Source organism: Stegodyphus dumicola, chromosome 9 (genome assembly GCF_044657685.1).
Source record: "Stegodyphus dumicola isolate Sdum_Otavi_A_Nest chromosome 9, ASM4465768v1".
NCBI lineage: Eukaryota > Metazoa > Arthropoda > Arachnida > Araneae > Eresidae > Stegodyphus > Stegodyphus dumicola.
This window is the reverse complement of record NC_140776.1, coordinates 165,212,664-165,229,615: the sequence shown is the minus strand read 5'-3', so window position 1 is coordinate 165,229,615 and position 16,952 is coordinate 165,212,664. Positions and strand designations below refer to the sequence as shown.

General features: G+C 30.5%; 1 protein-coding gene across 2 annotated transcripts in view; it reads right to left on the bottom strand.

The window, feature by feature from the left end:
• Positions 1-16,952, bottom strand: part of Dis3 (exosome complex exonuclease RRP44-like protein Dis3) — a 106,975-nt gene that overhangs the window by 45,982 nt on the left and 44,041 nt on the right. Inside the window, exons 1-5 of one of the 2 annotated variants that reach the window (XM_035350801.2) lie at positions 13,223-13,515; positions 12,799-12,956; positions 7,691-7,884; positions 1,904-1,986; positions 1,083-1,259 (exon numbers count right to left, since the gene is read on the bottom strand). In XM_035350801.2, the coding sequence (XP_035206692.1) occupies positions 1,083-1,259; positions 1,904-1,986; positions 7,691-7,884; positions 12,799-12,956; positions 13,223-13,441 (831 nt within the window). In that variant the 5' untranslated portion in view covers positions 13,442-13,515. Of the gene's footprint in view, positions 1-1,082; positions 1,260-1,903; positions 1,987-7,690; positions 7,885-12,798; positions 12,957-13,222; positions 13,516-16,952 lie in introns of those variants that run through there. The other variant, XM_085824300.1, reaches the window with a different exon arrangement.

The following is a 16,952-nucleotide window of genomic DNA, read 5'->3' as shown; positions in this document are numbered from 1 at the left end:
ACTTCTTTGGAGGGCAAAGGTTTTGATAAGCAAATGACACACCTGCATTGTACTGGCCCTGTATGAGTTTTAGATAAACAATACTATGAGTTACTGTTCAAAAGGAATTTATTCGAGCTAAACTGAAGTTAGGGAGGATCAAGCTAAACTGAAGTTAGTAGAGAGGATACACTTGATAAAAGTTAAAACGATAGTTTAAGTAATATAAAATTAAACCTGCATTTACAATAGTTTAACCTTCTTTTTTTTTAATCCCCACTCTATGCCAAAAGGTATTCACAAGGCAATGCATTATGCTAGCAAAATAGTTATGTGGTAAGTCACGATCTCACCTAAATGTATTTATGTGACAAGCCAGGTAAATGTGCACTCACAACACATTGCGTTTCAGTACACGCAGATTTCCACCTCCCAAATTTGACACTCATTTTCTTATTACTCTTTATTCTTGCACTAAGTACGGTTTCTTCTCTTGTAAAGAAACATTATGGTGCTGTGGAGTTTGCCAGCTTGCAAAAAGGCAAAAATTGCATTTTTTCAAAAATATGGCATTTAGATAATCTCAAAAGTACCTAAAAAGAAGAAGGGGGGAAAGATTGTTATGTACATGGGAAGAATAATAGTGAGTGAAATGCCAAATTTGTGAATTTTTTTTAATGTTTTTTAAGTGAAAACAGATTGTTATGTACATGAGGATGACAGAAAAAAAAAAAAAAAAAAAAAAAAAAAAATACACAAGGATTTCTTGAAAATACCAAGTATTTTATTACAGTTGTTTCTTGCTTTTAAATTTTTTTTGATCAATTGCTCTTATATGAAATTTTTAGTGTGTCACCATTTTGACAGCAGCTATTTATTGTCTTGCGTATTTTAGCTTGGTGAAAAATTAGTTGGCAATGAGTTGGTGTTCTTCTGGAAGGGGTTGCGGATAATCAGAAAATGCCATATAATGTTTTTATTACTTAAAATAAAATTTATAAGAGAATAAAATTTGCAATACCTTTATAATTTGCAGTTAGTTGGTACAAAATCTCAAAAAACTTGTACAACATTCAATTTACAAAATACACAGTGCAACTTACTGATTTTGCATCCGATTCATCTTCACCTCCAATAAAAACATTTCCTTCCAAATAATTTTCCCTACTGGCTTGAAATTTTCCTTGACAAAGACTTCCTGATTTTAAACCTTCTTGAATTTTTGAAAGCTTCCAGTGCTCAGGATAAAGAACAGGACCCTTAGAACTTACAAATTCAGGCTGCAAGAATACAGAACAAAATAGAAATTAAAAACGAAACATACAAAATAAATATGTTTCTATTGAATAAAGGAATGTTTTAGACCAGAATATATTATTGTCTGATGACAGAAATATTATCAACAACCAATCTCTAAATTTCTTAGGAAAAATATCATAACAATCATTAAAAGGCCCAATACCAGTGATGTGATGCAAGCCACCGAATATTTGACAGTTACCCTGATACTACAAAAGACATACCAACTGAAAGTAATACTAAAAAAATTAATAAATAAAAATAGCAATAAGATATAAAGTAAATAAACTGTACAACTGGCATTTGTGATTGAAGAATGTGTTTCTATTTGACATTCAAAACTTTAGTACTACATGTTTTAGTTACATGCATTTCTATTTTCTTTAAAATTAGGTCTAAGTTTAATTTTCAGATACAGATGTAGACACAGATATGCCAACATCTAAAAAATCTAAAGCAGTAACATTTAAAAAAAGTTTTACCGATATGATCAAGCAGACAATACTCAATTCTATTGAATTAATACCCAAAGCATACAGAGACACGACAGTAAAATAATTCTGTATAAAATAATACACAATATTTAAGAAAGGAAAAAAAAAAAAATTATGTAAGTTATACATACACCATCATTCTTCTTCAGATTAATCTGAGCTAATTTATCAACAAGAGATGGAAACTGTTTCATACTTTTTACATACTCTGAAACTTAAGAAATTAAATATATGTAAGTAGAAGTACATTTAATTTTTTATTATAAAACGTAATAGTACAGAAACTTTAATACACATACGAAATGACACATTAAATTTCTTATTTTAAAATACAACAATTCACAGATGGTACTTTTCTGTTAATGAGGTAACATTTAGCACTAAACATAAATGTTGAGGAGAAATCAAACATGAAGCTGGCGACTTTAATGATACATAAAGCTTCATTAAAAAAATTAATTTGTAATAACAGTAATGTATCATATAATAAAATACATACAATCCTTAATATAAGCTTAACAAAATTTGTGCAATTCTCTGATGTTTTCTAAAGCAAAAGCCGCATTTTTTCATTCTCTTTCTTTTCCTTTTAATGTTCTCTTTCTCTTTTTTCTTGGCTAAATGTGGAGATAACTTTTTTCAGTACTTACGTACTATCCCACTGATGGTGAAGCTGTTGAAAAGCAGTACAATTTAGAATAAATTATGGATAAGGTGATGTAACAACACACTCATAACATCTGTTCTTTAATATGACACAACCCTGATTGATTCTCGATAAGCCACCTTTTGCTTTTATATGAACAAGGATATAAATGACTTTTAGTGCAGTAGTTTTTCTTTTATTTTGGAAAAATGATTTAAATGTGGGATCAGTGTTTATGGTTAGCTAAATATGGCCAACAAAACACTTATAGATTGGAATAATTACTTGCACAAAGTTTGTATTTATACCATTTTAAACACAGCTTCTGGTAAAATTGGCAGCCTTGACAACACAGTAGAAACTGATGAAAGCCTTTTACAAGGTGCAAAAATGAAGTGGGTTGAATACTGATTGTTTAATTTAGAAGTAAAAATAAATAAATCGGTGTTATATTTTCAAATTTACACAGGACTAGTTTTGATGGTTTTACTGAACCACCACCGTCAGCTGCAAAAGTGCAAATGAATGAGATAAGATATACTGATTAGATAAGATAAGATAACATGGACAGGAGTCAAGCTACTGGTGCCATCTGTTGATGAAACCAGAACTAAAGCATAATTTCTTTAAAGACTGAAGGCAAAGATGGATTCGAATTAGGGTTGTTAACTAGAACAGAATGATTTTTTTTGAATAATTTTGGCAGCAGAAAAATTGAAAGTATGATTTTTGAACCAACAATGCTGGGTAACAGAAGACTTCAGTGTTTCCTTTTATCCAACATATGCCTCATGTTCCTTAAGGCTCTCTTAGTTTGACCAATGTAAATTAAACCACACTAGACTACTGTAAATATCCCAGGAATTCATATTTGGAATGGGGTCCTTGAGTACGTAACTCATAATTTTATCGATGGTAGAAAATAATGACTCGAAAGTTAAATTTCTGTAAAATACATGCAACTTTATAGCTAATTGATGGAAAGAAGGGAATGACAACAGAATTTTTATAATCTCCTAAAACAAGAGTGTGCCTTTTGGTGTGTTCAGATGAGGATATTTTAACTGCTTGATTAATAATGTTGGGTGGAAAACCTCTGTCAATAGCTACTGCTTTTATATAATTTAGTTCTTCATCGAGAAATCGTTTGGAGGAGCAAACTTGAGGAGCACGGAAAACATAGGAATAAAATGAAGCTAACTTTTGTTTAGTCGGATGACATGATTTGAAGTGTGATGGAAGGCAAACCGATGAAGGCTTACACTAAACCATAGTACTGAAGTCGGATGTGTTATATGTGACTGGAACGTCGAGAAAAGGAACAGATTTGGAAGTCTCAAGTTCAAAAGTGAACTGAATAGCAGGACCAATAGAATTCATTGTTGAAAGAACTTTATTTAAATCATCTTTATTACCTTCAAACAGGGTAAAAGTATCATCTACGTAGCGGAACCATACTGGGAAGTTTAAAGTTTCAAACAATTTTGATTAATGATAATGCATGTAGATATCAGCTAGAATGGGACTGAGGGGGCTTCCCATGGCTAATCCCTCAGTTTGCTTGTAATATTTATTTTGGAAAACAAAATGCATTTCATTCAAACAGAGTTGAGTGAGGGAAATTAGCTCATCAATTTCAATGCAAGAGAAGTGAAATTCACGAAGTCTAGTTCTAATATTGGTGAATAATGATTTTACATCACAAGAAACCATGAGTAAATTTCTAGGAGAAATGCTTTTAACCTTTTCGACAAACTCTATTAAATTTTTTATGGTGTAAATGTTATTATCTAATAGAATTGAAAATCTAGAAACTAAATATTTAGCTAACGGATACGAGGCAGTGCTTAAATTTGATACAATAGGGCGAAAAGGAATACCCCTTTTATGAGTTTTGGGAAGAGCATATAATCTGGCGCAATTTGCAACAGATGGGATAAGTGAGTGTTTTAAATAAAACAGGAAAAGGATTTGTTGAAGAAAAAGGCTTGAAAGGATTTGTGAAGATTTGATAGCAACTTTTATATTTGACAGGTCCGAAGGTGAATTATCTTTAGGGATCAGATTATATGGTCCTTCATTTAAGAGCATGCATTATTATGAATCAGAGTTGTTTGAAACTTTAAACTTCCCGGTATGGTTCTGCTACCTAAGACGATACTTTTACCCTGTTTGAAAGTAATAAAGATGATTTAAATAAAGTACTTTCAACAATGAATTCCATTGATTCTACTATTCAGTTCACTTTTGAACTTGAGACTTGCAAGCAATTCTCTTCCATTTCTCGACAATCTGGTCACACATAACACATCCACCTTCAGTACTATGGTTTACCGTAAACCTTCATCGCCTTGCTTTCCACCACACTTCAGATCATGTCATCCAACTATCCAGTTAAACAAAAGATAGCTTCATTTTATTTCTATGTTTTTTGTGCTCTTCAAGTTTGCTCCTCCAAACTATCTCTCGATGAAGAACTAAATTATTTAAAAGCAGTAGCTATTGGGGGTTTTCCACCCAACATTATTAATCAAGCAGTTAAAAAATCCTTATCTCAACACACCAAAGGGCATACTTTTGTTTTAGAAGATTATAAAAAATTCTGTTTTCATTTCCTTCTTTCCATCAATTAGCTATAAAGTTGCATGTATTTTACAGAAATTTAACTTTCGGGTCATTATTTTCTCCCATCGATAAAATTCCGAGTTCCATACTCAAGGACCCCATTCCAAATATGAATTCCTGGGGTATTTACAGGATTCCTTGCCAGTGTGGTTTAATTTACAGCCTTGAAATTTCACGTTAAGGAACGTAAGGCATATGTTAGAAAAAAGGAAACACTGAAGTCTTCTGTTGCCCAGCATTGTTGCTCCGAAAATCATACTTTCAATTTTTCTGCTGCCAAAATTATTCAAAAAACATCTTCCATTGGTGAACTGGATTTTCTAGAAGCATTTAACATTCAAAAAATCTTTCTATTCTAGTTAACAGCCCTAATTCCAATCCATCTTTGCCTTTAGTCTTTAAAGAAATTATGTTTTAGTTCTGGTTTCATCAAGAGATGATGATAGTAGCTTGACTCCTGTCCATGTTATCTTATCTTATCTAATCACTATATCTTATCTAGTTCATTTGCACTTTTGCAGCTGAGGATGATGGTTTGGTAAAACCATCGAAACTAGTCCTGTGAAAATTTGAAAATATAATGCTCATTTTTATTGTTTGACTTCTAAATTAATACTTATTTGGCATGTTATTGTATCTTAATTACTGATTGTTTATTAAATAAAGAGGTGTCAATTCTTTCAGAATTCTGTAAGAACAAATGGTGCAATTTTTGGCAGGATCTTCACCAATTTTCATAGTTCAATGGCATCTAACTTTTATGGTCAACAGGATAATACCCTTTAAAAAAATTCAGTGTATACTTTAGATGAATTAAAGCAAGTGCATATCTACATTGCATCATATTTTTGAAAAGCTCTTTCTTCATGGAATATTTTGGAGACAATGCTTGCTCTTTTTGTGTTCAATTTACCACATTCGCTAGATTTGCCAAGGATTGACACAAGAAGCAATTCATTATTTCCAAGCATGTGAAATATCTTGAGTATCCCAATTCTCAAGCAGTGAAAGTGAACATGACTAAAGATATATGATAGAAGAATAATGTGAAAAAACAGTTAGTAAGGGTTAGAATAAGAACTGCAAAATAGCTCACGAGAAATCACAAGCCTTCTTGTTTAGCAGAATTCAGAGGGTGAGATAACGAAGATCAACAATCTACAATTATTTTGAATGCTATTACTAAACAATACTTGCTGGAAAACTAAATATCTATTTCATTGGTCTGCTGATATCAAAAATTTATTTTATCAACGAAAGGTAAAAATAAATTGCTGGCAGTCTATCAGACTCTACAGTTTAATAACCAAGTAACATTTTTCTTCATGGAAAAGTATATAAACTGTGATTTTTATAATATAATTGGTACTTATGTATTAAGCACTCCAGTTTATTTACAGCTGTTCACAAGAATTAACATCTGGATATAGCCAGCTAAACAGCAATAGACGGGAGTATTTACCTGTGGGAAGTCTGATTCACAGCATTCTAAACATAGGTTTTGGTAAAATTGGAAGGCTTAAATAGTATAAATTGATGAAAGCCTTTTTACAAAACATAAAAACTTTTGCAGCAGTGGCTAATTGGTAGATTGTGCAAAAAGACTCACAAAGATTTTATTTTAAGGATTACATATAGAAGTCTGGTTCAGAATTCTGCAGGAACAATTGGTGCAACTTAGGAAGGATCTTTGCCAACTTTCATGGTTGAAGGAATAGTATGAAAGTACTATTTAATTTCTCTTACAACTCTGTCTTCATCAATGAAATGCGTACAAAATGAAAGTTGTTCAAAGATAATATAGTCCCCCCCCCAATGGTGGGCCAAAACCATCTACAGATATTGGCCACTACTAAGGTCAAAAGCAGTGGTCAATTTATTATGGGGGCACCTAATAGGTGGATCACCTTTGCAGGCATGGACAGACACACCCATGCCTTCTTTGGGATTTGAACCCAGGCCCTTTGGTATTGCAGTCGGCTCCCCTAATCTGGGCTTCCCAGATAATATCGTAAAAGCAATAAATACACAGTCACTTCATACATGCTTAATCTTTAAAAGAAGTTTTAAAAATTGCTCAGTGATTCAGAATATATTTATTTTACAAAAATGAATATCGTCGGCAACGAGCTCTACCAATGATATAGAAAAAATACCCAATTCAACGCACTCAAGCTGCAGAAGTGAGATGTGATTTTTTGAACTCACGCTCTGAAAGTTTGAAAAAAGTTATTTTATGTTATTCTATACATAGTTTGATAGTTTTTCCTGTATGTTGTTCTTAGGTGTTAATAAAACGTCTTTTAAAATTAACTCCTAATTGATTGATTGAATTTTCTAAGGATATACTACAATACTTTTAAATAAAGCTATACAAAATGCAATCACACATCCTTTTACAGAAGGACTTAATAGCTATAGATGAATTGCATAGCACATGATATAAAATATTATCATAATGGACTATATTGCTACAAAAATATTATTGTAATTAATTACAGAATAAATGTTTTGCATTAAAAACATATCTTAAATGCATTTATTTTTTAAATAACAAGCTTTAACCACTCTGCTACCTGTACAGTTCGAGAAAAGCTAAAATCTTTAAGAATAAAAGGAACTTACAAGAATAGAGATATATACTTACAAGAATATACCAAAAAACCTTCCCCTTCACATTTTTTAGCGTTTTCTTTATCATTAGTTAGCAACAATACTTTGATATTTTTGGAAGAATCGGAAGATGCTAAATGTTCTTGATACCATTTTGTGGCATTTCGTATAGCCCTGTCATTTCTATCATTTGCTGATTCACCTGGTTTTCTTTCTGTATATGTATCACTGAAATATTAATAAAAAATATTAACAAGTTATTAAACAAAAATTGTTTTGAATATGACTTAGGTTATACACAGAGTTCTATTTCCTTATAAATATATATTCTTACAGAATAAAAAATATGAAGAGCATATTTATTTTTTACAAATTTAAATATAACTTTTTAACACTTTTAACAATTTATTTTTTACAAGTTTAAATATAACTTTTTAACAATTTTCACAAACATTAGTGTGTGTGTATATATACAGTACAAAGTCTTTAATCCAGACGTCCATAATCCAGAATTATCTATAATCTGGACCTCAAAGCAACAAACTTTCTACGCATGCATAAACACATAATGCATTCAGCATGCGCATACCTTTATGCACGCACATATGCGTTTATGCATGCGCGTTTAATGTATAACGGACGGTATAAGCTATGCTAAAATTATCTATTTCAGTTAATGCTGCAGATTGCGTTGTCCCTTAAACTTCTAATTGGATCCGGCTTATTATTTTTTGCAGACTGTTAGAGCAATTTTATAAAAAGTAAGCTTGAACTTTCGATTATGTCAAAAAGAGTTTCCGATTCTGGAGCTGCCAAAAGATCTACAAAGCGAAAGCATGTTTCGATTTCCATCAAACAAAAAGTGGAATTGCTGCAAAAAATGGATAAAGGCATATCCTTTGTTTCTCTAACCATTCTGAAATCTGTTTAACACCTTCACGCAGTTTTGAGGGGGGAGGACACTGCGGTGCGCAATGAACTGGAAGTTGATCTGTCAGCATTATCCTTATCTTCAGGGCAGATGTTTTTATTTTATTTGGCTTATAATTCCTTACTAAATGTAGTATTTCATCTCAATGTACTCTGTCTTTGATACGATTTAAATCAAATTCCTTGTCATTATAAATATCACGAATAAACATCAACTAACTTTCTGGTTGCAATTTTCTAATTTCGACTATGCGTAATGTATCTTTACGCATGCGCACATTGAAAGAAATGCTTAATAAAGTAAACAAATAAATATTAAGCTTTTTTTTTTTGTAAATTTTGATACTTTTTAGATCATAATTGCTCTTTATTTCATAAATTACGGTTTCATATTTTTAATTTTATAATTTTTGTATGCAATCTTACCAGATTTAAATTGATGATCTATAATCCGGAATAACCCCTAATCCAGAATCACCGAAGTCCCGACGAGTCCAGATTAAAGACTTTGTACTGTATATGTAAATGATTTTGAATGTGCAGCTGAAGCCTGGAACTCTTAATAGCTTTCGATAACAGTCATGGTATGTAGATAAAGCATACAGATGAAAATGACTCGGATTTCGATAATTACCAATCTTGATTTTTACACATATCCAATTAAATTGGCAGACACTTATTCAATTATAATTAAATATAATAAATTTCTATGTACATTGGCTTTTAAAGAAACAACATAGGCATTTAAGCAAAGGTAAAGTGATGTGGTATTGACAGAGCAGCAGTTAGGGATGGGAAGAATGACACAATTAACTTACTGGTGGTATTTATACTAAGGTATGAATTAAGCTAATCTGTAATTGGTTAATCTGAAATTGTTATATAATATAGAAGATTCTTGAATTTGAGAGAACAAATGAATTTAGGAGGAGTTTTCAAATCTAGAATGTTAATTTTGAGGTCGCCAATTACTATTAAAGCAGGTATTGCATTTTCTTATAACTTACATATATATATAATGAGAAAAAAAAAAAAAAAAAACCCTTAAATAATCAGCAAATTATGCTGAGGTGGTTGTGTTAATACATAAGCACTGGATATTTTGTGAATCTGGAGTTAAGTAACATCAGTAGCATGATTCTTCCATTTTCAAATACAAAATCTTGAAACAAACATTTTCTTTGTATTTCACTTAAAACAGTGCTTTTCTTTGAACAAGTCTCAAATAAAAATAATTACATTAGGAAAATTTTTTTATGAATCACAACAATGCTGCAGATCCTCATAAAAATTATAAATGGTTGATTTTTACAATATGGTAACTGGTAGTTTGGCGACATTTTGGAGGCGATAAAGGTTACTACCTGGGACTTTGGTAATAATGTGAGCAGTACTCAGTTCCGATTACGCATTATTTTGTGTGAGGGAAATGAGAGATCATGGGATATGTCATGTGATATTAATGGACGAATTACGGTTCTTTAATCGGAAAAGGGGGGAAATCAAGAAAAAATGTGGAAATTTTGTATTTAGCTTTATACTGTGTTGTGTGAAACAGTGTTGTTTAATTTTTGGATCCCATGGCCCTAACTAAAGTTAATTCGAAATGGGTATTTAGGCATTGTGATAAAGAGAACTTTGCTTTTTATTTAGCGGAGGAAGTATGGAGGAAAAATTCGCAGAAAAAATCTTTCAATAATTTTATTGAATGAATTAGAAAAGTGTATCCGCCACGTAATCAAGATTCTGAAGAAGATTAGGTAACTTAGTATTTTTAATTATTTGAAGATATTATTTTTATGCATTGTTCTAAATGTAAGGTGGAAAGGAATTTGGTATTATAGGGAAAATTGTTATTAGCAATGATTTAGTTTAAAGTAATTAGGATTGTAAGGTAATTTTTATTAATTTAATGTATGTGCTCATTTATATTTTAAGTAGTGGTTTTGAATTTAATTATATTTTAATGAAATGATAGTTATTTTGTGAATTTTATGTTTGTAGGAATTTGGTATATGTTTAAGTTGAAATAAACGTGCATGGAAATAATTTAAATATTTGATACTAAGTATTTGTAATGCTTGCGGTATGAATTCATTGGTGACGTGTATAATGTAATAGATGATGTACAGGTAAAAGTTTTTGGATATTTTATTTATTTTATATGTGGAAATGTTCATATTTGTAAAGGGTAAATACTTTTCCGTGATCAGGTAATTTCATATATGTTCTTTTTACCGGGTTTAAAGATTGAGAAAATTGTCATGTATTTTCATGAAATTTTTCTAATTTATGAGAAAAAAGCAGTGTACATGGATATAGTGAAGAGTGTGTGCAATGCCATTTTTGTGCAATTCTGGGATGTTTTTTTAAGTAAAAATAAGTCGGCGTGTACATGGTTTATGTGTATGTGTTATTTTGAAAAACGCGTAAGGAGTATGGTATTGTGCACTTTTTCCCAATTTTGCAGTGAATATTTGTCATGATTAAGCAGTTTTGTTTGATAAAATTTCTAGCATAAGTGTAATTCGGCTAGTAGATTGTTGGAAGAAGTGTTCAGTAGATAAGAAGAAAAGAAACATGTCTTTACTTCGTGAAGACAAAATGGTGGCGGGGAAAAAAAATAGAGGTTTGCTGTAGGAGAGTTGGTTGCCAAATTTTCGCCAAAAAATCGCCAAGTTACCATACTGTAAAGATCAACCTTATAAATAAATCCTTGTCAAGCATAATCTAGCTGTAGTTTCAATTTAATCTTTTTCATTATTTTTATACTTTTATAATAATATAAAAAAATATGTAAAATAATCTAGAAAACCATAACATTTCTCGTTTTCCTTCATTTTATGACTTGTAAAACAATGAAAACTATAAGAAAGTTTATCAATTATAAGAAACTAATTTAGAGCTACAGAATTTTGGCATTGAAAAGTAAAACTGAAGCTGATGTAAAACTAATGGACAATATTACAAAGTATATATTCAGTGAAATGCATGGTAAAAGTATAGTTATGGGTAACCCTTGGCGAAACTTGGCATTTTTGGCGGTACGTGGATACCGATTTTGTGCAACTCTTTGACTCGTTATTTTGGCTTGCGAAGCCGCTACACAAAGCCAAAATAACAAGACAAACAATTGCACAAACCCGGTATCCATGTACACATCGACTTATTTTCACTTAAAAAAAAATCCCCGAATTGCACAAAAATGGCATTGCGCACTCCTTTGACTTTATCCATGTACACATCGACCTATTTTCACTTAAAAAAAAAAAAAAAATCCCAGAATTGCACAAACTTGCATTGTGCACTCCATTTACTTTGTCCATGTACACATCGATAAAAAGGCAAAGGAGCACCAAATTCTACAATATAGGCAAACAAAAAATACATAATCTCAGTAAAATACATTTTAAACCAAACAATAAAATAACATAAAAAAGGAAAAACATGTTATACATTTAAGCACTACCAAAAGCAAATATTCACTTACCACGATTTTTGAGTTCGCTTCGCACACTCAGAGCCACGTAAAAATCAAAATATCAGTCATACTCAAATGACTTTTTTCAAACCAGGTACTCTTTCTGATCGAACGCTTCACATAGTGACCATCTGAACCTTTCTTCCTACAAGCCCATTCAAATCCATCTAAACAGTTTTTACGTTCGACTAGACGTATATCCTTCCTACATACAGGACACTTATAATGGCTACTAAGTAAACCTTCATTTACACACCAGTCAATTAAAGCTCTTTCCCCTTTCGCTCCAAATTGTACAGAAACTTCAAATTAATCTTACTACATTCGACTGTTCTACCGTCTAAAGAATCAAACCAACATACACCACAAAAACGCTTACAAAAGAGCCCATGATTCAAAATTTCCCAGAATCATGCACCCGATTACGTAACAATAGGGTTTCCATACCATTCAACTACTTAGGCTACCATAAATGAAACAACTTGGCAATAAATCAAACAATAACTTCGCCATAATACAAGGGGTACCTTAAAGTCTACTTTACCCAAATGCATATCTTAGAAACAGACTCCTTGTCAAACTTTTCAAAATCTTCAGTATTAATACGTTTCAAGTATCAACGAACAATTTTTTAACCTAATTAAGATACAATAAAAATTAGCATATAAAGAAGCAAGATCATATGAAAGCTCGTATGTTATGAATTTACAGAATATCTTCAGAAGACTTACCGATGATGCTCATTTGTAAATGTATAAAAATGACGATCAGCATTTGAAATTACTTCTTTGAGCCTATTATATGCTGGTGAATGGCGATGCCGTATTTCTTCTAATACTGTCTGTAATATAATAACATTTTTGAAAGCTGGTTCACCAAGAACATCAATCTGAAAAGAAATATACATTAATCCTTATACTTATTTTTCACATAAACAGCATATAATAAATAGTTCGACAAAACATAACACTTTTACAATCCGCATTTAGATTCAAAATAAATATTATGCACGACTCTTTTATACATCCTTCATTAGATAGTAATCCACAATCAAAATCGATACCGGAAAATATTTAGCATTAACACACAGCTAAATTCCTTAAAAAGTTACCAAAATTATATTCAAATGCCGCTGAAGTTTTTTTTTTACTCTACCTGATGTATAACAACATTTGAATCTGGAATTATATAATGCGGATTTTTGCACAATTCACTATAGCTTATAGGTTCAGCTTCCAAACATGTGCTTGATTCTGGGCAGGAAACACATAATGCAGAACCACAAAGTATATCATCACGTAGGTAATGTTCTCTCACAGTTTTAACAATAGCTCCTCTTTTTGTTTTCTTCACAAATACTTTTGATGTAATCATATTGAGATTTGAATTGATTTATTGCATATATTTCAAACAATGTTTACAATCACACTAACATATAGTTTTGCATCTTTACATGGACTTTTTGCCTACAGACAAAAATTCAATTTTAATGGTCACAGTTATTGATTTTTGGCGATTTGCACCAATTTATGATTTTTTTAAAAATATAATTCAATAAATTCTTATCCAGTTTAGAAATGGAATATAATATCATGTAATAGGACGAAAGTGTTTCAAGTGTTTTTTTTGTGCTGTAAACAATGATTTTTTGCTAGGTTTTAGTAATAAATGTTACTGCATTTATTTTTTGGAATGAGATACATTCCGGTGACGTCGGAGGTCACGTGGTGTAAGAACTGCTAATGTAAACAAACAAGCTTGTGCTGTGGTAGATATGTTGAAAATTCGGAAACTTTGTTTATTTTTAATTAGTTCTGAAATTTGCATTTCATCTTTAATTATTAATTCATCCATTAATTAACTGTTCATTCATATGGTTAGTATAATTTTAGTAACTCTTATATGTTATTTTCATGATACTCTTTTGTTCGCTGCTTTAATATGTTTTGATTGTTAATATTTATGAATTCTTTCTTTAATCTCATAATTAATTCATTTATAAAAAATGTCAAAATGAATACATAGATTGCTCTTCTACACTGAAAAGAAAGTTACTATAAATATTTGTAAGTCATAATTTTATCAGCTTAACAAGCAGAACAGTAAATATAAATAGCTGGTTTCTGAAAATCGTAATAGTCAAATTTCCGGAGCACTGTAAATGCAGTTAGACCTTAAATCATGTAAGGATAACGATGCCAATGTTCCGCGCAGTTCAAAATTAATATATAATTTTATACAACTTAAAATTAAATTTTTAGCAACTGACTATTATCCTGTTGATAGTATAAACTGCAAATGTACACATTTTGTATACTATAATAAAATTGCCAAAAAAATAAAAATGTAGAGATTTGTGCAACTGAGTTCACTGCAGTACTAGCTGTAAAACTAATAATTCTTCATAATACATATTTCTTCATTTTATAATAATAAATAATAAAAAAGTACTATCTGTAGACATTTTAAATATTAAAAAAAATAAATCGAAGTTATTTTTAATCTCGTAAGTTACGTAATTTATGTGCAGAATTTTCTATTTTAAAATCATGTAGCTCAAAAAGATTTTCAAGTGTATTTATTGAAAAGATCTACCATAGGAAATATACTAGTGTAATTCTAATGCATATACTTAAGGCACATGTTATCTCAAACTATGGACCTTTTACATTAAAATGTTTCAATATTAGTGATGCTTCTAATATTACAGCTGTTGGTATCCTTAATATCTACAATGGAAAGTATTAAAAAAAATTAGCATTTCGATATTTATGTGTATTCATTAAAAATCGATTACAACAGCTAAAATATTAAAACATATCCTGATGAAATTAATAAAATTTTAACTGCATAAAATATTCTATGATACTAATTAATATTAATAAGAGAAAATTGGCTTTGTATTCATGTTCTTGCAGATAAACAGATCTTTCACGAATTCGGCTATTTCAATAATTTAGAACAACTATTCATGAACTATGCACATACTATTATTACACTTACATTTAAAAGTTTGGAAAACATTATTCAAAAAGATAGTTTTCAATTAACTGATATACACTTAGTATTCTTAATGAGAGCATTATTAATACTGATAAGCATCATGCACAAGAAAAATTTAGAAATCTTACCTCGTTTTCTGCAGAAATTTGCGCAGATGTTTCATAATTAATTGTTTTCTTCACTTCGGCCTTAACACAGCTTCTTATAAGTACCGTGATATCCTGCATTACTTTGAAACAAATATTGCTCACATGTTTTTCCTTGAATAATAAAAGACCCTTCTTTTTGACATCAAAGAAAGAGAAATCATTTCTAAGATATTTTTTAATTTCTCGCAATAGCCATAAAATTCTAAATTCGAAAAATCAATTAATTTTAGCAGAATATCTGTTATCGACTGTAAACTGAACACTGGTAGTTCGGTCTGAGCCCCTTTTTCTTTTAAAGGTACAAAATATTATATTAATGTACACATGACTACGTAATTAATAGTTTAAATTCATAGCGATTTTATGAAAAATGATTTGAAAAACCATTAAATTGCATTTCGTTCGGATGGCGCTAGTGTAATGTTAGGAAGAAAAACGTAAATACTACCAAACTTCTATGGCTCATCAATAACAACTGGCATTAGAAGATTCGATAAAGTCACTAATGAAATTAATCATTCGGTAACATTTCTTAATAAATTACATATTTTTATTCCCAATCTCCTCTCTCAAATCAGCGAAAATCACCTGTTGAAGACTTTTCAAAATATTATAAATCGGTAACCATTTGGACCAGAACGAACGTAGAGTTAGTTTCCGAAATGGTTTTGCTGTGAGGAGGAACTATTGAGTTTTATGCAAGCATTTTGCATCGAATGATGAGTATAAGAATTTTTAAAATGACTTGCATCAAATGATAAATATAAGAATTTTTTTAAATAACTAAATCTATAGTTTTTAAAAGACCTGACATTGATGATCAATATTCCACAGGGATTATCAAATCTGATACTATTTTGTGATTTTTTAAAGGAAGGTTTTTTTTATATTTTTTTATAGTATTTCCTTAAAAAATACACAATTATTTGTGTTTTTTTTTGTGTGTTTTGAAAAATTAAAACCTTTCACTAGAATTTGACTAAAAAAAAAAATTTATTATTCATTTATTTATTTGTAGCAAAAAGTGCGAGTCATTTGTTAAAACTTTCTTTGCTCATCACTGTTGGCAGCTCTGTTGTCATTGATGAAAGCAGAAGATCTCACTACCTGCATTCATCGTTGGTCTTTCAAGACTTCATATTTTTATAAGAGCTTTTACTATATTTTCTGACCTTATAATTATAAAATTATGCGTTTAAAACTAAAGTTTCATTGAATACTGACGTTTAATTGAAAACTGAACTGAGAATGTTATACGCAAGAGGATCTTAACCTGTCCGATATCTTTAGGCTAGATGAAGACTCACAAAAATTTCGGAACAAATGTTGAAACACGAGCAAAATTTACATTCGAGATATCTTTTAATTACTAGAATATTTTAGTTGAACGGTTCAGGAATGTAACTTTTTCTTGGCTCTAAAAATTTTAGAAGTTCAAAACGGCTCGAAAACAAAAAGACTGCAAGAAAAAAAAAAAAAAAAAGAAAGGGAAAGAAAAAACTAGAAAGAGAGAGAGAGAAAGGGAAACTTCAAGATACTGTCCTTTCTTAAATCGCGTTTTCTTACCATCCCCCCCTTTAAAAAAAACTTGAAGTATTACATGTCTATTAACGCAACATTTAAAAGATCTGCTTTGAAGGAATACATATCAGAATACGGGTAAATGCGTGAATTGATCACGAAAATAAATAAAATAAAAAATAATAAATAACACGAAAAGTGTATAAATAATA